This window comes from Mastomys coucha, unplaced genomic scaffold (assembly GCF_008632895.1).
Source record: "Mastomys coucha isolate ucsf_1 unplaced genomic scaffold, UCSF_Mcou_1 pScaffold18, whole genome shotgun sequence".
NCBI lineage: Eukaryota > Metazoa > Chordata > Mammalia > Rodentia > Muridae > Mastomys > Mastomys coucha.
In genome coordinates this window covers 81192549-81217413 of record NW_022196900.1, presented here as the reverse complement: position 1 = coordinate 81217413, position 24865 = coordinate 81192549, and the positions used below count along the sequence as shown (strand labels likewise).

At 48.7% G+C, this 24865-nt stretch overlaps 1 protein-coding gene across 3 annotated transcripts in view; it reads right to left on the bottom strand.

The window, feature by feature from the left end:
- Positions 1-15289, bottom strand: part of Epha10 (EPH receptor A10) — a 36134-nt gene extending 20845 nt beyond the window's left edge. For 2 of the 3 annotated variants that reach the window (XM_031378606.1, XM_031378608.1), the window contains exons 1-5: positions 15094-15258; positions 13223-13287; positions 10856-11534; positions 2438-2593; positions 1591-1983 (exon numbers count right to left, since the gene is read on the bottom strand). In XM_031378606.1, the coding sequence (XP_031234466.1) occupies positions 1591-1983; positions 2438-2593; positions 10856-11534; positions 13223-13287; positions 15094-15199 (1399 nt within the window). In that variant the 5' untranslated portion in view covers positions 15200-15258. Of the gene's footprint in view, positions 1-1590; positions 1984-2437; positions 2594-10855; positions 11535-13222; positions 13288-15093 lie in introns of all 3 variants that reach the window. The other variant, XM_031378607.1, reaches the window with a different exon arrangement.
- Between the last annotated feature and the right edge of the window lie 9576 nt (positions 15290-24865).

Genomic DNA, 24865 nt, shown 5'->3' with positions numbered 1-24865 from the left:
CCCCCCCCCCCCCCCCGTTTGTCTTCCTTTTAAGACAAAGTCTATGTAGCCCTGGCTGCCCTGGAAGTCCCTATGTAGACCAGGCAGGCCTCAAACTAACAGAGATTCTGCTTGTCTCTGTCTCTCACATGTACCAGCATTAAAGGAGTGCACCATTGTGCTAGACCTGTGCCTTAGCAGGCTAGGTCACTGACTGTGGATCCAAAGGAACACAGTTCAAATCCCAGCGACTGCTAAACTTTAGCTTTGATTTCTATCCATTCTCCCCCACCCTATCCCACCCCCAAAAAAAGTAATGGCCAGGCAGTGGTGGCTCATGCCTTTAATCCCAGCACTTGGGAGGCAGAGGCAGGCGGATTTCTGAGTTTGAGGCCAGCCTGGTCTACAGAGTGAGTTCCAGCACAGCCAGGGTTATACAGAGAAACCCTGTCTCGAAAAACCAAACCAAACAAACAAACAAAAAGAGTGGTGCACCATCATGCCTGGCCACAGTTTTATTATTTAAGACAAAGTTTCCTGTGGCCCAGACTGAGCTCAGATTCACTATGAGTCTCAGAATGACCTTGAACACTGAGTGCTGGGATTAGACACACCTCTCTGTTTATTTTCTTCCTTCTTTACTACTGGTGAATAAACCCAGTGCCTCAAGCATGCTAGGCAAATACAGCCCCACTGAGCTACTTTCCCAGTCCTTGGCCTGTTTAAAATGTAAACGCAATAGCAAGGGCTAAGTCTCACCAGAGACAAGAAAGATCAGAAGTGTCCCAGAAAACCAGGTAGATTGAGAAACAGCTCTCAAAATCCCAGGAAAGGGATTAAGAGCTAAAAACGACGAAGCGACAAGATGTGAGAATTAGAAAACGGATGTACAACCCAAGGCTTAGAGATCCGGTTAAGAGATACAGTGGGAGCAAAGCAGCTGCCAAGAAAACTAACCCAGGAATGAAAAAAGTGCGGATCAAAGGGCCTACTGTGCTCCAGTCAGGCGAGAGTGAAAAGAAACCCTATTGGTTATGTTTTCATTTTCATCGGCAGGCTAAGAAATTATTCAAACACCCCTGTGTGTGCACATCTCTGCACCCGAGGTACTTACAAAAGAATGAAAATCACCCCAGGGCCTCGCTGAAAGCCCAACTGACAGGGTAGGGTGACAGAAGACGGGGAATGAGGGTCACGCACCAATCAGATAGGAAAGACTCCGAAGCCACCGCACTTGCGCTTATCCATCTTGCAAAGGGCACTCGAGGGATTACTTGAAAGTGTGCACCAGAGGAGAGACAAATCAGAAGAAAATGTCAAGGATGTGGTGTCAAAGGTGGTTTTCATCCCACCGGAGACTCAGAAACACGGGGAGCGCCGCCACTCTGTAGTTTGCGTTCTGAACCTGCCTGCGTCCCTGCTCCTGCAAGGTGGCTGAATTCGCAAAGGGATGGAGAGGAGAAAGGGGACACAGAGGCACCACCTGAGTCCAGGATTAGTGTGTGTGTGTGTGTGTGTGTGTGTGTGTGTGTGTGTGTGTGTGTGTACGCGCGCGCGCGCGCGGTCACGTGGGTTCCTGAATTCCTTGGGATGCTTGCCGGGGAACTGCACCTGGGAATGGGGGACGGTCTCCGATGGGGCGCGCAGCCTTACCCCCGGGTCCGGTGGACACTGTGACCTGCGCGTAGGTGGCTTCCGCGGCGGCGGCGGGGCCGGAGACGCCGTTGAGCGCGGCCACGCGCACGGTGTAGCGCGCGCCAGGCCGCAGGTGCAGCAGCGTGGCGGCGCGTTCCCGCAGCCCAGCCTGGCGCGGGACGAAGGCCACGCGCGGCCCGCAAGGCTGGCACGCGCCCGCCGGACCGTCGCGCCCGCAGCGCAGGCAGTGCAGCGAGTAGGTGACGTCGGAGCGGCCGCCGGAGTCCGCAGGCGGCAGCCAGCGCAGCCGCAGCGCCAGCGGGGAGCGGCTCAGGCTGTACTGCAGGTCCCGCGGCGCAGATGGCGGCCCTGCGACATGGGGCGGCGCTGAGTGGGGCCGGGCAGGGACCCAAGACCGCGAGGCATGGGGTGGGGGGTGGGGTTGGACACCCGGCATGGGAGCAGTAAGGAAGGTGGCAGACGTGACCGTGGGGAGCAGCTCAGGTACCGAGATCGAAGGGACAGGGATGGGGACATGGTCACAGGGAACAGAGGACATGACAGAGAGGAGGGACATCCCAGCCAGGCTCAGGAAGAGATGAGGCGAATAGGGAAGATACTCCCCAGACGGCCACCCACAGAGAATCCTGCCCCCCCCCATCTCCATCCTTCTGGATTCTTCCAGTTCCCAGACCCACCCTAGGTCTTCCTGTTTGCCCTGCCAGTCCAATTTGCAACCCTCCGCCTCCCACCCTACCCCACCCGCCTCAGTAGTATGGGGGTTGCGTCTCCCACCCCACGCTCAGCCAGAAGGGAAACTCACGGGTGCAGGAAGCTGAGGGCGGGTCGGTGGGCGAGCGAGCATAGGTGTCCTGGCACACGCAGAATGTAGAGGCATTCTCCAGGGCCAAGCTGTGCTCAGGGCAGGGCGAGCAGAGGGGTCGCCTTGGGGACACCTTGTAAAACCCTGGGGGACAGGCTGTGGGAAGGGGTTGGTGAGGAGAAGTCTCCTTCCTGACCACGCCCCACCCTGTATTCTAGTTTTTCCTGGATTAGAGTGAGGAAAAGCAGGGTGATGGCTCTTAGCTCAGTCTCCTCTAGCCCTTGACAAAAACTGTGTGTGCAGGGGATGGTGGCATAGTTTACTCCTGTTAATACATTTGACTCCATCTCCGTGGTTACGAAGAGGAAAAGTGAGTCTGGGAGAGGTTAAGCTGCCAAGTGCTCCACCTTTAGTGGGATTCCCACCCCAGCCTGCTCCTTTCAAAGTCCTGGCATCACTGATCTAGGGTCAAAGATGCGTTCCTCAGGTGCACAAGAGAAAAGAAGGGTGGAGCCTCCAGGGGCTGGGCCCTGTTACTCAGGGACAGATACACAATCCCACTTATACAGACAGACAGGCAGGCAGGCGGACAGACACACATACACAGAGAGAGAGAGAGAGAGAAAGAGAGAGAGAGACAGAGAGACAGAGAGACAGAGAGACAGAGAGAGACAGAGAGACAGAGAGAGACAGAGAGAGACAGAGAGGAGGGAGAGGGGGGATGAGAGAGAGAGGAAGGGAGGGATGGAGGGAAGGGGGAGAGGGAGAAGGAGAGGGAGAGAAAGAAGAGAGACTGGACCCAGTCTGGAGGCAGAGCTGGGCAGGTGGAGGGGTGGAGCTGCCCAGTGCCGCAGCGGCTTCCTAGATTAGTCCTAGTGTGACTGTATGCTCAAGAGCCTTGCTGCGCTTGCCTGCACTCACCCAAACCATAGCACAAGGCCTAGGAACAGGCTGAAACTCAAGCTGGTTCAGGTTCATAGCTGAGTTGCATCACACTGGGTGGCCTTGGGCATGTCGGTTAATCTTCCTGAACCTTTACATAGAATACCTGCCTCAGGAGGACTGACTGAGATAAAACACTGATATGATCTGTGTGGACTGCAGATGTGATGATGGTAGTAACTGTTTCTCTCCCTCTGAGACCCAAAGAAACAAATAAACACACTTTATCGACTAACAGACTGATTGAGACAGGATCTCACGCAGCCCAGGTTAGCTGTCACCCGTCAGTGTAGCTGAGGATGACCTTGAGTTTTTGTTCTTCCTTCCCTGAATGCTGGGATTTACAGGCATGACCATACTCTGGACACCTATCTGATTCTGTTTTATTCATTTGTGTGTGCAGAGGGTGTGCTTGCCCATTTGTGAACATGTACAGACCAGAGCACCATGCCAAGTGCCTTCTCTTCCTCTGACACTGCACAACTTATTTTTTGAGATAGGCTCTCTTGCCAAATCAGAAGCGTAGAGCTTCAGCTATTCTAGTTGACCAGAAAACCTCTGAGACTTGTTGCCTGCTTCCTGTGCTGGAGCTACAGGCAAGCTCTGCCATGCCTAACATTTTGTGGGTGATGGGCATCTCAACTCAGACCTTCAGGCTGGCACAGCAAACATTTTACCTCCGAGCCATCTCCCTGCCTTAAATACCCATTTAAAAAAAGGTCTCGGGCTGGAGAGATGGCTCAGTGGGTAAGAGCACCAACTGCTCTTCAGAAGGTCCTGAGTTCAAATCCCAGCAACCACATGGTGGCTCACAACCACCCGTAATGAGATCTGACACCCTCTTCTGGTGTGTCCGAATCAGCTACAGTGTACTTACACATAATAAATAAATAAATAAATAAATAAATAAATAAATAAATAAATAAATAAAAAAGGTCTCAGTCCGGTTTGGGGCAGTGGCTCCTGGCCCCGCCCTCTGTTGTTCTGGGTCCTCACCTATCTCCCTGCACCTTTCCTCTCCTCTAGCTAGGGATGGAAGACTTGATCCAAGAAGACAGAACAACAGCAGGGAGGGAGACTAACTCTTGGGAAGAAAGCTGTTCCCAAGAAGAGCTGAGCTGTTGCACTGTCTGAAAGATTTAGACTTGGGAGAGTCTCATCTTACCCAGAGTCCCCTGCAACATATTTAGAGGGTGGGCTAAGCAGCTTCTTTCCTCTAGCACAAACTGCAGGGTCACTACCACTGTGGGCCGGTGAGTGTAGTTGGAATCAAGACTTGAAAGCCTGGTGCAATACTAGCTCTGCCACTTTGGCCTGAGGAAATCATCAGTCAGATGGGCATTGTGATCACAGCCTGTTGACTGCTTGGGACTAGAGAGTTTGGAGAGGTGCCCTACATGTAAGTCTCAGGGTATTGGGAGAAATGTAAAGGTGCCATGCTTGAAGTGGAAAAGAGATGCTGTCCTACCTGTGGTCTTCATGGCACCATCGCAGGCAAGTGTAGTTCTCCCTACTCTGAGAGGCGTCATGGTCTAGGAGAATGATGTGTGGGAGGACAGACTCAGGATGGGACTCCCTGACAGTCAATACCTTCCTCACTTCAATGTCAAAATCAGAAAGCCAGAAGTCATCTAGTTTAACTGCCACTGGCCTGGCCCTGAAGACATGTTTTCATCAGCTCTGCTCACACACCTCATGATGTCTCCCTCCCTAGGAACTCTACCCTCTCTCTTCTGCCACTAGAGAGAAAGGTTGTTTGTAGGAGGAGCCCAAGTTAGGTGGCTCTATGTAGAGTCAACCCTGTTGCCCCACCAAGGGGGTCCCAATAACCTATATAGCATTAGCAAGCAGACAGACCCACAAGAGACTTGGTAATAGCCTGTGATCCCTAAAGGGAAGCCAAATTTCACTGATTCCTACAGTGACCACAGCAGGACTAAGAACCAAGGCCACTAAAGAAAGAGCAGGACACCCAGGTGGTGGTGACACATGCCTTTTAATCTCAGAACTCAGGAGGCCGAGGCAGGTAGATCTCTGAATTTGAGGCCAGCCTGGTCTACAGAGTGACTTTTAGGGCAGCCAAGGCTACACAGAGAAACCCTATCTCAAACCAAATAAAATGTCAAAATAATCATGATATTAACCATAATCCTAAAGACTGGGGAGATCTTAGCTTTGTCTCCTCCTCTAGATTTGAGAATGTGTCCACTTGGCTACAAGAGACACTGGATTGCCTGAAGGTACCAGTGCAAACCTGACCACTTCTGGTCTCTTCCTCACTTTCTCCAGCAAACCCCCTCCATGCCTACCCTGAACACAGAGAGCTTCTGACCCATGCTGTCTCACACCCTCTTCCTCCTGGCAGCTGAGTTGAGTTATCTCTCCAAAGTCCAGCTCCAACGGCACCTCCCCCTGGGAAATTTGTCCTAGATTTCCCCCATCTCCTCCACTGCTCTGGGCAGAGACAATGCCAATTACAAGCAATTTTTATCTGGTCTCAGCCTGAGGAGAGGGAGCAGGACACAAACCAGAGATCTCCAGTCTCTAAGCATCCATCTGCTCTGAGCCAGGTGTTCTTCTAGGTTCTAAAGACACACCATAAAATAGACATGCACGAGTCTGACTCCCTCACCCTGACTCCACACCTGGCAGAGCACACCGAGAGGTCGTGAGTTGGAAATTCCCCCAACTGCTGGTTATAGAAACCACAAACACCTCCATCTGGCTGATCTCTCCTTTCCTGCAGTCTTGGGGGTGGGGGACAAGCTACCCTCTGTTTAAGAACAGCTAGCCATCTCCACTTGGGACCCCTGGCTTCACCCCTCCTCAAAGTAGACATTCCCTCTGTCATCTACTGGTCTTTGCAACCTTCTCTGTCTGCTGCCTCTTTCCTGTGATGTCACTGGGGGTGGAGCAGAAAAGCAGTCCATTTCCATGCAGGCATAAGGGCTCTAACTATAGACTATTTAAAAACAATCCTAAAGCTGACTAAAAGTTGTACTGCTTTTTATTAGCAACATGCGTCAGCAATTTTAACCCACGTCAGTAATAAAACAGTCTTTTCTCTTGAACAAATCGCTCTCTGCACACATTTGGTAGGACACCGGTTCTCTCCCCCAGCACATAAACAAGTGTCTCTTCTCTACAATAAAAGCTCTCTTTCTGTTCAAACAATATGTTCACACACAAAGATTCTATCAACCCAACATTTTGCTGAAGATGCTGTCTCTTTCCCCCTCAGATCCTGGGTTCTAGAGTGAGATCTCTCTCTTTCTCTTTCTCCCTCTCTCTCTCTCTCTCTGCCTCTCTCTTTGTATGTCTCTGTCTCTGTTTCTTTCTGTCTCTCTGTCTCTGTCTCTCTGTATGTGTGTGTGTGTGGGGGGGTGGTCTCACATAGCTCAGGATGGCCTCAAACTCACTGTTCAGCTAAGGATGACTTTGAACTTCTGATCATCTTGCCTCTACCTTCTGAGTGTTGGGTATAGGCATGTACCTCCATGACTGGTTTATGTGGTACTGGGATAGAACCCAAGGCTTTGTTTATGGGTGCCAAGTGAGCACTCTTCCAACTGAGCCAGATCCCCAACACTAAAGCTCTACATCTGAGTTGTCTGGGATCACCACACATCTAGATGCTTTGACTCTGGCTCTACAGGGCTCTTTCTTCTTCAGCTGACTGACTACAGCCTGTTCTTTCCATTACTCAGCTGAAATTGTTCTTGCCAAGATCAAGTGAGCACTATCCAACCCTCGAAGTGCCTGAGTGCTCACCAAGCTCTCTCCTGATGCTCCTCTCCCTGGACCACCGTGTTATTGCCTTCCCCGTTCTACCCTTTAATCTCTCAGCATGCCTCCCTCAATCTCTTTCTCTTTAGACAGGATCTATTATGTATCCTTGGCTGTCCTGCCTTCCTCTGCCTCCCAAACACTGCCATTAAAGCAGTGGCTCTCAACCTACGGGTCTCTATCCCTTTGATAAATCTCTATCTTCCAAAGCTATTTACATTGCAGTTCATAATAGAAGCAAAATTACAGTTGTGAATGAAGTAACAACGAAAATAATGTTAAGGTTGATGGGGTCACCACAACATGAGGAACTGTATTGAAGAGTCACAGCATTAGGAAAATTGAGAGCCACTGGATTAAAGGCATGTGAAAAACATTTTTTGTTTTGTTTTGCTTTGTTTTTCGAGACAGGGTTTCTCTGTATAGCTCTGGCTGTCCTGGAACTCACTCTGTAGACCAGGCTGGCCTCAAACTCAGAAATCCGCCTGCCTCTGCCTCGCAAGCGCTGAGATTAAAGGCGTGCGCCACCACTGCCTAGTGAAAATCACTTTTTAAAAAACATTTTTGCTGGCTATAGACTGCACAGCAAATGCTTTTGCTTGCTGCACCATCTTGCCCCTTTGGGTTCTTTTGTTTGTTTGTTTTTTAGATTGAGTCTCATATAGCCTAGGCTGGCTTCAAATTCATTATATAGTCCAGGATGGCCTTGAACCCTATTCTTCCTGCACTCCCAGGAGAGTGCCAAGACAACAGTCATTCCACACCATGTCTCTCATCCCATCCCATCTGTCTTCATCAAAGATGGCTGCTATCATTTTAGTTCAGAGCTCAGTCTGTCTCCTGGTCCACCCTTCTCCTCCCTTCTACCCTCCAATGCTGGACTATTGGGTCCGCCCTCCTTCCTCTCTTCTGCCCTCCAATGCTTCCCCTCCCCAATCCTTTCTTTGCTGGTGCAGCTTGAGTGTTCATTTGAAAATATAATTCTGAACATGCTGGCTTCTGTCCTCATTGGCCTAAAGCATAAAGTCTTCATTTCATCATTCTCTTGTGGCCCCGCCTTCTCTTCCAGCTCATGGATTCTCACACTCCCACGTGCCTGCCTCAGTAACCACCCTGGGTTACTTATTTAGTACCAACCACTCTGTTCCTTTTTGTCACTATGCCTCTGCAGAATGTTCCCAGCCACCAGGAAGGAAAACCTCCCTTTCTCTGGAAAACTCTCCTTATCCTCAGAACGGGACTCTCTGTGGGTAGAACACACACAATGGTGTGATGGTTTCACATTAACTGTCAACCTGGTATCTAGGAGATAGGCTTCTGGGGACATCTGCAAAGGATTGTTTAGACTAAGGATAGCTGTTCCTAATGTCTGTGAGGGATTGTCTTGACTGAGTTAATTAAAGTAGAAAAAAAAAAACCTCCACCTTCTTGTTTTTGAGATAGGGTCTGTTTAAATAACCCTGGCTGTCCTGAAACTCATTAAGTAGTCTAGGCTGGCCTTGAACTCACAGAGATCTAACTGCCTCTGCCTCTTGAATGCTGGGATCAAAGGCCCATGGGGAGTGTGGGTGGAACTGTTTCCTGAACAGGAGTCCTGGACTGAACAGGATGGAGAGAGCCAGTGGAGCACCAGCAGGCATAAATTAATTCATTGCTCTCTGCTCTTGGCTGTCTACATAATGTGACTAGTTCTCTGTGGCGTCCTCACCACAATAGACTGTAAGATAGAATTAGAAGCCAAATAAACCCTTTCCTCTAAGTTGTTTGTGTCCGGTTAGTTATCAAAGCCGCAGAAAGAAAACTGAGACACATGGTCATTCCACATTTCCACTGACCGTCTACTACACCCCAAGGCCTGCAATGGACCACAGGACTGCTGAGATCAATGCCTGAGCACAGAAACACATCTGGGTACACATCTATTTTGATAGATCACTGTAGTACAGGTATAGAGGACTCAGTGAGAAGCGGATGCTTTGGAGAGTTCAGAAGGGTTCTTGCTTCTGGGTTTCATATTAACCACAATTTCCCAGGGAACAGACAGTTGTATTCATCCACACCCATAATAGTAGCTGGAGAGGATAAAGCTGGAGACGATCCTCAGCTCATCTGAACGGTTGATTGAGTAAGTAGGGAAACTGTGTCCTGGTTAGTGTTAACTGTCAGTTTGACACAGCATACACTGCCTGAGTCTCAACTGAGAGATTTCTCAAATCAATTAGCCTATGGGATGTCTGGGATGGGTTGTCTAGATATAGGAGGACCCAGCCCGCTGGATGGAGGTACCATTCCCTGGTCAAATGGTCCTGGGCTGCATAAAAAAGCTAGGCAAACATATGAACCCACAAGCAGTCAATCTCTGTGTTTTATACCTGGAGTTCCTTCCCTGACTTTGCTCAATGATCTGTAAGCTGAAACCAACCCTTTCTTCCATTGTGATGTTTCCGGTAGGAGTGTTTTTAATCATAGCAACAGGTGAGATGCCAAGGTAAATCACTTCCGCTGACACTTACCCCTCTGCAGCTGTGGTATGGCACGAATGTACCACTTTCTTATGAGTTAAAAGGATCAGACTGTGCCCCTTTCCATCTAGATGTGAGCTTTTCAAGAGTTGGGGCTGTGCCTGACACATTTCTATCACCCTGACACCCAGAGAAAGACCTGGATTAGAAAGTAGATAATGAGATAGCACAGTGGGTAAGGGCAATTGCTGTCTAGCTTGACCACTTGAGTTCAATAGTAGAATCCATGGTGGAAGGATAGAGCCGACTCTCTGGGGTATCTCTGGCTTCCACTTGTACTCCATGGCATGCGCACATGCTCTCTCTCCTCTGACACACACACACACACAGACACACACACACAGAGGGGGGGAGGATGAGAGAGAGGGAGGAGAGAGAGAGAGGGAGGAGAGAGAGAGAGAGAGAGAGAGAGAGAGAGAGAGAGAGAATACATTCCTTTGAATTTTCTGATTAAATGCACACACTCTAGAACCCTGTGGCTTCAAAGCCACAGACCCAGGGAACCAGCAAACATGGCAGTTCTACTTCAGAAAGCTGAGTGAGATCCTAGGAGCTAGGAGCCATCAGATATAAGCTGCCATTCTTGAGCTCTAAGATGCCCCTTGCCAGCCTCACTTGAACATGGCCATGGGTGAAGTCCCTGTCATACAGGCCTGAGTGTTGGGCTACTGTGGAATGTTTTATTATGCATGAAAGAGGCATGATGGAGCAGTAGACTCGCAGAGCTGGGCAAACCTGGATTCCAATCCTAACCGCCCATTCCTAACTTTGCAAATGAGGTAGGCACTCATCTCTTTGGTAATAGGAACCCATCATATTGCCTGAAGTATAGATTTGTACATTTTTGGTTTTGTTTGTTTGTTTGGTTTGGTTTGGTTTGGTTGAGACATCTTACTGTGTGCCTGATCTTCCTGATTCAGCATTTGAGGGCTGGATTTCACAAACCTATGCTGCTACTCCTGGTTCCTAATGTGTCCTTAGTATGGGATCAGATTCACCTTTTCCAGTCTTGGCTAGATCCACTAGAATCAGCACAAAAAGTCTTGACTCCCAGCTCTGCCCATGGCTTCTCCGCTTCCACTCCTGCCTCTTCACCTAGAGCATACTCTATCCTGCCATCTGCATGGTATGACCCCATCCCATCCCATCCCTCTGGGGCCCTGGATACCTTCACAGATGTCACCACGTTCCTGGAATCCTGCACTGCAGCTGCAACGGCCCACGGGCACCAGCCACTCGCCATCGGCACCACAGTGCATGCGTGGAGGGCTGCTGGGCTCCCCTTCCGAGTGGGCCACGCACGTTCCAGCTACTTCCACCAGCGTGGAGAAGGCGCTCTCAGCTGCGGTGGCGGGGAAGGCTGCCAGGCCCCGCACTGTGGCACGGCACTGCTTGTAGTAGACACGCACCGAAACCAGCGCCACGCATGCACCTACGTCCTGGAAGGCCAGGTGAAAGCCTTGCCGGCTGAGGGGGCCAATCTCACGCACCTCTGTGTTCAGCTTCATCTTTCGCTCCCCGAGATCGCCCTGCGTGAAGCTCTCATCCGCTGCGATGGTGTCAATCTTGCGGGGTCGGTTGCCCCCTAGGCGGGGCCGCCCTCGACCCAGGTCGGTCTCGGTTTCCAGGTAGTATGCGTTGAAGGTCTCTTTGCAGGTGCCTGTGGCACCAGGTATGCTGCTGCAGTCGCGCAGCGTGAACTGCAGCTCCACAAAGATGCGTTGCCCACGGCCGCGGCTGATCCAACCCGTCTGAAGCCAGTTGTCCTGGTTGGGCTCCAGCACATTGCACACTTGGTACGTCCGGATGGGACGGTCATGTTCATCCACGCCACTAATCTCCTCCCACTGAGGCAACAGTACAGAAGACACCTCAGAGCCAGGCCTTAAGCCAGGCCTTTCTCTACCTTTGCCCTTCTGCCTTCCAACTCTATAATACAAGTCCCTAAGATGACAAAATGCAGGGTCACTTCAGAAATTAACAAGTCCGCCGGGCAGTGGTGGCGCATGCCTTTAATCCCAGCACTTGGGAGGCAGAGGCAGGTGGATTTCTGAGTTTTCGGCCAGCCTGGTCTACAGAGTGAGTTCCAGGATAGCCAGGGCTATACAGAGAAACCCTGACTCGAAAAAGCAAAGCAAAGCAAAGCAAAACCAAAACCAAAACCAAAACAAAAGAAAAGAACAAGTCCAATTCACTCTTCCCAGTACTGGGGATTGAACCTAGTCATCGCTGGTCTTGCTGGGCAAGCACTTTACTACAGACCTTCTTCTTTCTTTCTTCCTTCCTTCCTTCCTTCCTTTCTTTCTTTCTTTCTTTTCTTCCTTCCTTTTTTTTTTTTTTTTTTTTTTTTTGACATTACATCAACTAAGTTGTCCAAATTGGCTTTGAACTCACTCTTCAATCGGGCAGACTGAACTCTCAGTACTCCTGACTCAACTTCCTGAGTAGCTGGGCTTATAGGCATGTACCAGGAGGCCAGTTGTAATCTTTTTTTTATTTTTGAAACAGTCTCACTCTGTAGCCTTGGCTGGCCTTGATCTCACTGTATATCCCAGGCTAGCCTCAAACTCACAGCAATTTTCTCCCTCAGCCTCCAAAGTCCTAGATTACAGACATGAGCTGTCTGTCATACCTGGCTTCATCTTTTCTTTTTAAAATATACATCATTCACACGTTGTTCTTGAGCAGGGGCCAGACTGATCTTTCCTGTACCATCCTAATTTTAACATGTGTGCTGAGAAACAAGCCCAATGTTTATTGTGGAGGAGGAAACTGAGGTTGAAGAGGGAGAGCTGCTTGACTGGATAAACGGGCACAGTGACCTTTCCACCCCACCCCACCCCCACCTTTCCTACTCCATCAATAACTGACAGCCTCTCAGAGGTCAACTGTGTGTGAGGCAGTGGGCAACATTTGCTTCATGGAGCTCACATTTCTGTCCTGAGACACAGCCAGTTCTCCTGTTTGTTTATTTGACTAACTGAAGACTTGCTAATTTCTAGGAGGGCTCTGGAGAACACAAACTGTGTGCATCTTTAAAAATTCTTTCATAGGCAGCTGAGATGCCTTGGTGGGGAATGGCTCTTCTGCCCTCCAGCCTGGGACCCCCATGGTAGGTGGAGAGCTCAGACTCTTGCAGGTGGTCCTGACCTCCATGTGCACACCATGGCACAACCATGCATGCACATAATACATAAACACAATAAATAAATAGATAAATAAACAAATAACTGAAAAGTGTTAAATTCTTTCACAATTCCATAATATTTAAGGTATCTAACTATATCTCCCTATTATTCTCTTATCCCCTCCCCCCTACCACCAAACCACCACCCAGCAAGTCCCCCTCCTACTCATGTGTGTGTGTGTGCGTGTGTGTGCGCTTGTGTGGTCCATTGCATTCAAGGTTGCCTGCATGAGCGTGGGTGAGGAGTTTCTGTGGTACATTTTGATCCTAAGTGAACACAGGGTTCTGAAGGGATTGATCTCGGGCTCCTGGAGGGTCCCTGGGATGGAGGGACAGTTTAACACCTACCCCAGTGCTTGGCAGTGCAGTCCAGCCCAGCTCGGCCTGGGAGGCTTTGGAGTCCAGGAGGATAACTAAAGTGGGGTGGGGGGAAGAACACGGATGTCAGAAAGCCATGCTGTCAGATTAGGAGGGTAGGATCCACTGCTGGCTTTGTCACAGATAGCTACAGGAGGGGATAGGAAACAAAACAAAACTCAGGAAGATCTGAGTAGCCCAAGTCTGGAGGGGGGCAGCCACCAACGTAATGCCTTAAGGCATCTCGTCTGTCTTCAGTACCTGATTCCTGCCTCTGCTTCTATGGCCATGTTGCCTTCTCCTCTGGCTCCAAGTCTTGCTGCCCTCATGAGAGGGCCATTGTGGTTGCAATGGAACCAATTTCCAATCCAGATTCATCTCTTCATATCAAACTACACAGTCACACTGCCTGTCCCCTGCCCCCCTTAAGGCAACCTTAACAAATTCAGGAAATTAGATCCTGGCTTTCTTTCTTTCTTTTTCTTCTTGAAGTGAGTGCCATTATCAGCCTAACAGTGAGTCCATGGCAGATGCTCTAAGGTCAGTTTTTTACATTAGGGATAGAAGCCAGTGACTCTCTCTACCCTCTCCAAATTCCCCAAATTATATTTAACTGTCAACTAGCAGGAGGAAATGAGTGGATCTCGGAACTCTTGGGTGCACCCCAAATCCACTCAGATCTGAGGTCATGGAGGAGACCAATACATTTTTCATTTGTCTCCCAGAGCCTCTAGTGAAAATGAAGTGGAAAGACTACTTAGCAATGGGAAACATCAGAATTCTTTGCTTCTCTGCCCAGCCCCTTTCCCAGGGGCTGTCACTTCTGTTGCCTTTGAAAGAATGTCATGGGCCCTTTCACACATAATCCATGACCCTCTCTACCTCCTCCCTACCAGAAAAGCTTGGAGTCACTTTATTTCCTCAAAATGTGACAGAGCAGCAGCCTGCATCCTTTCATCAGTTGGGCTCAGAGAAGCTTGGGTCTGGAGAGCAGAGCCTTCAGCTTCGAGACGGGAAGCCAGGCCATCTCCAAATCTCAGAATATTACTTCCCTAGAGTGGTAAGGAAGGGGGTGGGCTTCCAAGGTGAGAGCCTCCAAGAGAGACTCTTGAGGCAGCCGCGACGGTGGGCAGGGCCACTAACAGTGCGCTGGGTTTTCGTCACCGACCCTGCTTGGGAATTGTATACTGGCAGGCATCTGCCATCCTGCGCCAGGACAGACCCTGCGGGCATCTCAGGTTCTGCTGCACCTGGTTGTGACGCGTCTGGATTCAACTGAATACACAGCTCCAAGAGGTATGGGAGAATGTCGCCGACAGACCCAAATCCTCCGCAACGCGGACCGCGCGCGGTGGACTCGATCTCGATTCAGCACTGCGGACAGTTCCTCGAGCAGCGCCCGGACTCAGCCGCCGGGATTATCTTCCAGGCTCCGGCTGTCCACGCTGCGATCACCGCAGACCCCTGCTATTTGTCTCCATCCCGCCTCATGCTCTGGTCTCGCCGCATCCCCTCGGCTTCCCTGCCCCCTTCATCTCCCCACCCCCACACCTCCCACCTCCAATCACTCAGCCTGTCCGTCTCACCGGCCCTTGAACCTGTCTCGGGCTCTTGTGGTCCCCCAGCCTCTTCCTTCCCCAGCCTCCTTAGGTCTCCAGACCTAAGCTCCTCAATACCCCTCTCTTCTCTACCGCTTAGCCAATCTCCCCTCTTTCTCTAGTTCTTTCCCGCTCTGCTGCCCGCTTGTTTAAAGCCCCAACACAGAGTAGTCTCTCCAACGAATCCTTACTCCAATCTCCTAGCTCCCCTCCCCAACTCCCTAATTTTTGGCATCTCAGGTTCCCAGGCACAACCCACCTTACCTTCCTCCGCGGTCCCGGGCCGCCCGGGTCCCAGAAGCAGAACAAGGCAAAGTGGCATCAGGCAGACGAACAGGCGCAGCGGGTGTAGACCGGCGCCAGGCTCCATGGTCCACAGACGGAGCTGTCAGTGCGGCGGCGGCTCCAGCCTCGCCAGCCCAGCACCGCTGAGCAGTGCCCCCAGACCCTAGCGCCGGCTGGGGCGGAGTCTCGCCGGTCACCATCATCCATGGGGACCAATCGCTAGGCATCGCCGCGGGAGGTCCACCAATCCGGGTCAGCGGAGAATGAGGAGGTGGGGTTTCATAGGCCAGGGGCGGAACACCCAGCTGGAGGGGGAAACCAAGGGGTCCCGCAGATCTCCAAACCGTGGGGGTAGGGCAGCTCTGAGCATTAGCAGGGTTGCTGGAGAGCGAGACAAGCTGGCGTCGGTGGACTAGAGACCCTTAAACCTTAGCTCTTTGAATCCTGAGAAGTAGGCGCTGTGGGCGTGGCTTACGGGGGGCGGTCCGCGGGGAAGCTGTGACACTTGCAGCCTCTTAGCTAGCCTCGGGAGCACCCTTGTTCCCAGGACTTGCAGGGATTTCCGAGCCTGATATCCTGACCTCAAGCTCTGGGAAGCTCTGGTGTCACTCAGCTCTTGGCCTCTTCCTGTGTCTGTGTCTCCCAGTGTTGCATGGTTCGATCCCTCCTCCTTTTCTCTCGCCCTCATCACACACACACACGCACACACACACACACACACACACACACACACACACACACACACACACACACACACACACGCTGGTCGATCCCAGAAGCTGTTTGGGAAAAGAGAGAGTCGAATCGGAGACAGGATCCCACCCTACCAGCACCGCTTTCCAAGCTGGGAAACCATGTGGACGCTGAGATGCGGGCAGTGGCAGATTTTGCACCAACAATCCGCTTCCTGGGTTCTTGCTTCTGCTGTCCAGACACACAAGCAGCATACCCCACAACCTCTGCCTACAGTATGTTCAGGCTGGGGTTCTCCTCTGAGCACCCCAGGAGAATGACGAGAAATGCAGCACCTGGAATCTGAGGTCCCTGTGAAAGAGGCGAAGCAGTCCTGGAAGAGTTCAGCTGGAGCTGAAGAAGCCGCGCGAGGAAACGTGGGACACGACCTCTATTTAATGAAGGTCACTTATTGCGAGCTGAAGGTTTAACCATTTGGTGGGGTGGTGAGGGATGGGGCCCTCTAGAACGAAGGAAGTGGCTGAGCTTCACCATTTGAGTTGAACTTGAGGGGAGAAAAACCTTGTGGCTTTTCGCGGGGTGGGGGTGGGGCGAAGCCCCCCTCCCTTTAGGTGTTACAACAGCCAGAATAGCTTGGAGTGTGAGTGATGCATGCACTGGGGGGGAGGGGGGCCCAGCACCTGTACATTTTGCTTAGATGTGTACTTCTCACCCCTCCAGCTAACACTTACTGGGTACCATGCTCTGTGCTGAGGATATCTGGGCGAGTCACTTGTCTCTGCCACATCCCATACCTCTGGGCACTGTATATAAAGGGAATTCATGGCATCATAAATTACTGATCATTCACAAGGCACTCTTGTGCACTGTGTGTATATGTGTGTGTATGTGTGTATGTGTGTGTGCAAAAGAACTTACTGCAGGTACAGTTGTTGGACAGTAGCAATGGAGAGTGGATGGAGGAATTGGTTCCCTTTACCTCTGGGAAGAAAGGGCATCAGGAAAGGAAGGGCTGGGCTGAGACACTGGGAGACTGAAGCCCTCTGAGGAAGCAAAAGGAGGTGTGGCCTCTGTCTAGTTCCTAGGGACAGGCAGTATCTCTGAAATAAAACCTACCTGAAGAAAGATTCTTGTATCTCCCACCTTCCTCCTGTTTTCATTCTCCTCACGATCAGCTTCCCCTCCCCTTCCCCCCAGAGCTGGGAGATGGTATTTTTAGAAGCTGCTTAGAGACCTAGGACTTCTTTCCTTTCAAAATGAGTCCTCACTCCACCACCCCTCACCCACTTTCTTTAAAGCCAGGTCCTATCCCTTTGGAAGTAGGCAAGGGATCAGGCATGGCTTCTTACCTGAGTTCCAGAGACCTCAGCCAGAAACTTTTGACCCTGGGTACAAAACCAAAACACTGGCTCCCTCTGAGCCACACAGGAATCTTTTAGGAGCCAAACAGATGGATGAGATGAAATGGGTAAGGCTATATTGGATGCCCACAAGACACCTCAGGCTGCTGGGAGACTGTTGCATGCACAGGGGAGAAATTGCCAGACAGAAACCCTAGGAATGGGGGAGGGGAGGGAGAAGAGTGAACTAATCCTTCTCATTCTTCCTATGAGCAGTTCATTTATATATAATAAAACCAGAGTAGAGAAGTCCTCGTGTTTGCAGATTTATGCAAATCAGGCAGATCTTTTTTTAAGGATTTATTTATTTTTTATTTATACGAGTACACTGCAGCTGTCTTTAGACACACCAGAAGAGGGTATTGAATGCCATTACAGATGGTTGTAAGCCACCATGTGGTTGCTGGGAATTGAACTCAGGACCTCTGGAGGAACGGTCAGTGCTCTTAACCGCTGAGCCATCTCTCTAGCCCAATCAGCCAGATATTAATAGGAGTTTCTTCAAGGTAGACCCCACTCTTCCAGGAGGCTGATGAAGAAATTCTGCAGAGTTCCTTACTGCTCCTCACCCTCATGTCCCTCTAGAGAGCAGGGCTTGGTCCTTCCTTTGTGCAGTGTTAGCTTCTCCATGGAGGAGATGACCTTCTCTGTCCACTGAGATACTCCCTGTGAAGCCAGACTTCGCACATCTACTAAAATCCTTTTAGTAATGTGTAGACATGAAGAGGAATTTTAATCCAGCAACATGGCTATTCTGGCTTAAATACAGACACATCTTTAGTACAAATCTTTAATCTCAAACAATGTAGGTAAGGTCAGTTTGTAGAAGGAAGCAATCATGTTTGAAAGTGATGTCTAATTGAGGAGCAGACAAAGTGACAAATCAGGGTAAGATCTGGAAGAATGAGTCAGAGTCAGGAGAGGATATGCCCAACTCTTATGAGAACAGACAGGAAAGAGAGGGCAGTTCAGTAAGGAGAGGTCAGTTGAATTTGGTTCAGTCAGACAAGGCAGTTTTCCAGGGAGAGTTTTACAGAGACAGGTTGGAGAGAGAACAAGTTAGACACAGGTGAAGACAGAAGGAGCCAGAGAATGAGAAGGAGCCAGATTAGAACAGATTGCTAGAGTTGGTTTGAGGTCAGGAAGAGTAATCCAGTCAGAAGCTGAGAGAAGCCAGTTTGAATCAGTCAGCTTGGAGAGGAGTTTGGGCCAGAACAGCTGAATTGAACCAGCCAGTCAGAATTCAGAAAGAACTGGAGGGGGTGAGCTTATTCAGCAGTAAGCTTCTGAGGTGATGATTAAAACAGGAGAATAAAAGCTACTTTACATAGATGAATGTTATAATAAAGTTGGATCTGCATCTTGGAAGAGCACTTGAAATGACTTTTGGTGTTGAGTCAGTTCTCATGGTTCTTACAGTTTTCATACTGTGTGTGACCTTAGAAGACAGCAGCATAGTGGAAGTTTCCCTCCTCCCACCATGCCTCAGGATGATGCTCCTATTAATCAAACCATTATTATTATTTTTTAAATATTCATTTTATGCATATGAATACACTGTCTTCAGACACACCAGAAAAGGGCATCAGATCCCAGATGGTCGTGAGCCACCATGTGGTTGCTGGGAATTGAATGCAGGACCTTTGGAAGAGGAGTCAGCACTCTTAACCTCCTAACTTCTGAGCCCTCTCTCCAGTCTTAATCAAATCATTATTTATCCTAGCTTTCTAGTGTTAAGAGCCTGTCAACCTACAGCCTAGGTTAGGCCCTTTTCTAGAATAGCTCTGAGATGGGGAAGGGGCCAAAAGGGGGTTGGGGCACTGGCCAAGGTGCTGAACACTCAGTTCCCAGGAGCGCCTTGTGTGAGTTTCTGTCCATAGTTCTGGATCTCCCAGAACTATGACACTTCAACTTTAGCTTGTTCTGAGACTTCTCTGTGGCTGTATCTTCATACTCGGGCCAGAAGTCGCTTTCCTACTCTTCCTGCCTGGAACCAGGCATCTTTAGGATCTAGGCAGCCATCATTTCCTGGAATAAGAAATGAGAGGCCCTGGAAACAACTGTTTTCTCTTTCATTTCTCTCAGGCTTCCTCTTGAAGTATGATGGGTGGGAGCAAGGTTTCCTCTACAATCCTGTCCTCTAAGGGCACACACAGTATGAAACCTGTATGGACTATGAGACCCAACCAACATTGAAGATAATTTCAAGTGACCTTCCAGGATGGAGATCCAACTTTATTATAACATCCATCTACACATTACTGAAAAGATTTCTAAATGTGCAAAGTCTGGTTCCACAGGCATAGGGAGTATCTCAGTGGACAGAAGAGGTCATCTCCTCCATGGAGAAAACTAACAGTGCACAAGAGAATTCAGGAGCAAGCTCTGCTGTCCGGAAGGATGTGGGGCCACAGAGCAGTACGGAGTTCCACAAAGGGACTTCTTCATTTGTTGCTTCCCTTGCCTGTTTCACATCTCTTTCACTGGCCTAAAGAAGGAGTAAACATACCCAAGATGGATTATTTTCTGAGGTAATTGATTCAAAAGTAAAAAATGAAATGGAGGGTTTGTTTGTTTGTTTGTTCGGTTTTTTGTTTTTGTTTTTTTTTTGTTTTTTTGTTTTTTCGAGACAGGATTTCTCTGTGTAGCCTTGGCTGTCCTGGAACTCACTCTGTAGACCAGACTGGCCTCGAACTCAGAACTCAGAAATCCGCCCGCCTCTGCCTCCCAAATGCTGGGATTAAAGGCGTGTGCCACTACCACCCAGTGAAATGTAGTTTTAAACAAATAAATAAATCTTTTTTAACAGGATCTCATGTAGATCAGCTTAGCCTCCAACTCCCTATGTAGGTGAGGACAACCCCAAACTCCTGACGGTCCTGTCTCTATCTCAAGTGCTGAGGGTACAAATGTGTGCCATTACTCCAAGCTTTAGGATCTAAGATCAGAGCTGGGCAGTGGTGGCACACGCCTTTAATCCCAGCACTTGGAAGGCAGGGCAGGTGGATTTATGAGTTCGAGGCCAGTCTGGTTTACAGAGTGAGTTCCAGGACAGCCAGGGCTTCACAGAGAAACCCTGTCTCAAAAAAAAAAAAAAAAAAAAAGTATCTAAGATCAGTATGTGGCCCAACACAGTACTTGACACACAGGCTCTGTTATAGTAATCTTCAATTACACTCTTAATTAAAGTCAAAATAGGGAAGGAAGGACGGTTATGTGGTAAGATAGGAAGAAAGACAGAATTAGGTAAAGAGCTGTAGAAGAAAGGACAGTGGAGGAAAGGACAGTGGGGGATAAAGATATAGCTGCTGGGATGAGTGGTTAGAAAGCGAAGAAGTGTGAAAGAAATGACCATGGAGAGGTGGGAGTGTCATCAGGACTCCCCTGGACAGCTGCCAGGTGGTATCAGAAGTGACATTTACCTCAGTGAATTCATCATGATCCAGGTTTATAAACTTAACAAGACAGCATTAAGAAGGAATCTATCTCTGCATTGGGAAACTGGGGGATGGGCACACTAGCTCAGCATCTATACCTCTGAGATTAGAAGTAGTAATGAGTAATTAGAAGCAGAGTAAGTGAGAAATACCCAAAGGGGTCAGAGTTGTGTAACTATGCCTCTCATGCGCCTTCCTACGGGAGGATTTATGCAGGGAGTCACTCTATGATGTGGAAGCAGCTGTGTGATGGTGAGGAAGGGACTGGAGGATTCTGGGATTTGATGGTATCAGATTCTGATAGCTTCAGAATCCCTTGGCTGGCCCCTAGTACAAAGAACAGGGTGAACCAACATGTGTTTCTTTAATAGACTATTTGTTTGTTTGTCTAAACTCCATTACATAGTGCTCCCTTTTAACAGTGTTATATCTATTAATAGAATTTGTAATGCCTGTATCAATGAGATGGTTTAACCAGTAAAGGCACTGGATGACCTGAGTTTGATCACTAGAAGCAGATCACTGGAGGACCTGAGTTTGATCACATGGTAGAAGCAGAGACTGAACTGTCATTAGATGTCCTATGACCTCCACACATAAACCATGGTATTCATATGCTACCACTCACTCATGTATCCATACATCATACATACATACACACATACACACACATACATACATACTGTCTAAATTAGGGTTTCTGTTTCTGTGAAGAGACACCATGACCACAGCAACTCTCATAAGGAAACATTGAATTGGGGCTGGCTTACAGTTCGGAGGTCCTGTCCGTTATAATCATGGTGGGGACCGAGGCAGACATGGTGCTGGAGAAGTAGCTTAGACTTCTACATTCAGATCCTCAAACAGCAGGAAGAGAGAGTGACGCTGGGCCTGGCTTGAGCATCTGAAACCTCAAAGCCCACCCCAGTGGCACACTTCCTCCAACAAAGCCACACCTATTTCAGCAGGGCCACATCTCCTAATAGTGCCATTCCCTATGAGCCTATGGGGGCTATTTTCATTCAAACCACCACACATGTATATTAAATAAAAAAAAATATTTAGGTACCTCTCCTTTTGTGTTCCTGTCAATCAGAACAGTGTGTTCCTTTCTAATCTAAACTACCAGTCCACTCCAAATACAGTTTCTTTGTTACGTCTAAGACAAACAAGTGAAAGAATATAAATAAATAAACAAACAAACAAATAGATAAATGTAAAAAAATAGTGAAGTCAGGGCTGGGGCTGTAGCTCAGCTGTAGAGTGTTTGCCTAACATGTGTAGAGTCCTGGATTCAATCCCAGGCACCCCAGCAGCCAAGTGTAGTGATGGATCCTTTCGTGGCAGCACTCGGGATACGAAGGCCTGAGGACCAGAATTCAAATGAGTTGATGTCAGCTTCAGCTACACAAAACCTTATCTCAATTTTCTTTCTAATAAGAACACCCATTTGTTACATCTCAGATAATTCACTTTAAATTTTAAGTCACCCTCCCTTCCGTGTCTCACCTGTCCTATCTCAGGATGCTGACACAGCCTGGGTTTATTTGGATGTTCTTGCTCTAATTCTTGCTCAGAGAAGGCAACTTCTCTGCAGTTTCCAAGATCAATAAGGATTATGATTGGCTAATCGTCTTCATCCCTGCACGAGTTACATCTCTGACCTTCTGAGTTAAGGGTCTAAGAAAATAACTTCCCATCTGCAATGAGATGCATAGTCAGGAGTGATAGCAAATATCTATAATTCCATCATGCTAGAGACTGAAACAGGAGAATTATGAGTTCAAGGCCAACCTGGGAAACATAATGAAACCTCCCTCCCAACAAAACCAAGAGCTGGAGAAGTGGCTCCATGGTTCAGAGCAATGGCTGTTCTCACAGAGGACCTGAGTTTAGTTCTTAGCACCTCAGATAACTGTAACCATTTTATGCAGTTCTCAACCATTTGTAACTTCAGTTCTGAGAGATCTGTTATAGCCTTCAGACCTCTGAGGGCACCAGGCACACATGTGGTACACATATATACATGTAGGCAAAATGGTTATGCACATAAAATAATAATAAAATATTGTTTTACAAGAGGAGGAGGAGGAGTGGCTTCGTGGGCTATGTACTACTTCTTGGGATTTTTTTTGAAAGATTTATTTTATTTTATGTATATGAGTACACTGTAGCTGTACAGATGGTTGTGAGCCTTCATGTGGTTGCTGGAAATTGAATTTTTAGGACCCCTGCTTGCTCCAGTCAACTCCGCTGGCTCAGTTCCTGCTTGTTCCAGCTCAAAGATTTATTTATAGTTATAATTAAGTACACTGTAGCTGTCTTCAGCTACAGTGGAGGGAAGAGGGAATCATACCAGAAGAGGGAATCAGATCTCATTACAGATGGTTGTGAGCCACCATGTGGTTGCTGGGATTTGAACTCAGGACCTTTGGTAGAGCAGTCAGTGCTCTTACCCGCTGAACCATCTCACCAACTCTTGAGCTTTTTTTTTTTTTTTTTAAAGATTTATCTATTTTTTTATATGAGTACACTGTCGCTATCTTCAGACACACCAGAAGAGGGCATCAGATCCCATGACAGGTGGTTGTGAGCCACCATACGGTTGCTGGGAATTGAACTCAGGACCTCTGGAAAGAGCAGCCAGCGCTCTAAACTGTTGAGTCATCTTTCCAGCCCTCTTTGGATCCTTTAATTACACTGGTCTGAGCTGCTGCAGCTGTCATGGTGAAGGGTGGCATCTGAACTCTATCTGTGAGCAGTTTCCATCTGGGGGTCACAGGAAACCCAGCCAACACTGGCTCAGGCAGGAGAGAGATGTAAGGGAATAGAGTACATCTGTGTCAAGCCACAAGATGCTGTACTGGGATGGTGGTCCGGTGGCAATCAGTCACCAAGTCACATGCAAGAAAGGAAAGCTTCCTCAGGGTCACCCAAAAGAAATGCCAAGTCCCCTGCACAAAAGGAAAAACTACAAAGGAAGGTGTGGCCTAGGAGCAGAGCTCAGGTGGAGCTCTTGTCTGATATGTCTTACCTGAGGTTTCATCCCTAGCGAGAAAAAAGAAAAAAGAACGCAGTTTAAATCCTACAACTGGAAATTCCAACGTCTAAGTACAGTGTCCAGATAAATCTAACAACAGCAAATAATGTACAACTGATTTGAGAGTTGATGTGTTGGGAAAGAGTTCTGTATTCAAATACTGAGACTGGGACTAGAGAGATGGCCCAGGTGGTTAACAGCGCATGATGCTGTCTCACAGAACCTGAGATCAGTTCCAGCATCCACAGCAGGCTTCTCACACTAGTTAACTTCAGCTGCAGGGGATCAGATGCCCTCTTCTGGCCTCTGTAGGTACTGCATGAATGGCATACATTCATACAAACACACATTCAACATTCAAAAAGTAATAAATCTTTTAAAAATAACAGGACAGGGGCTGGCGAGATGGCTCAGTGGGTAAGAGCACTGACTGCTCTTCTGAAGGTCCTGAGTTCAGATCCCAGCAACCACATGGTGGCTCACAACCATCCATAATGAGATCTGATGCCCTCTTCTGGGGTGTCTGAAGACAGCTACAGTGTATTAGGCCGGAGCGAGTTGGGCTGGGGCCGTCCTGAGTTCAATTCCCAGCAGCCACATGATGGCTCACAGCCATATGTACAGCTACAGTGTACTTATACACATAAAATAAATAAATAAATAAATCTTAAAAAAAAAAAAAAAAAAAAAAAAAAAAAACAGGACAGGACAGGTGGGGCATACACCTTTAATTCCAGCACTTGGGAGGCAGAGGCAGGCAAATTTGTGAATTCGAGGCCAGCCTGGTCTACAGAGTAAGCTCCAGGACAGCCAGGGCTATACAGAGAAACCCTGTCTCGAAAAACCAAAAAACCCAAAAACCAAAACCAAAAGCACCAAAAACAAAACAAAACAAAGCAAAATAACAGGACAGGGGTAAGGAGATGACTCAGTGGTTAACAACACTTGCTGTTCTTGCAAAGGTCCTGGGTCTGGTTTCCAGCATACACATGGTCCTTGACGTGTGTTCCAGGGGATCAGATGCCCTCTTCTGGCTTCTTTTGGTACCACACACATGGTACACACATACATGAAGGCAAAAACATTCATATGTATAAAATGAAAGTAACTGCTGGGTGGTGGTGGTGCACGCCTTTAATCCCAGCACTTGGGAAGCAGAGGCAGGCAGATTTCTGAGTTCG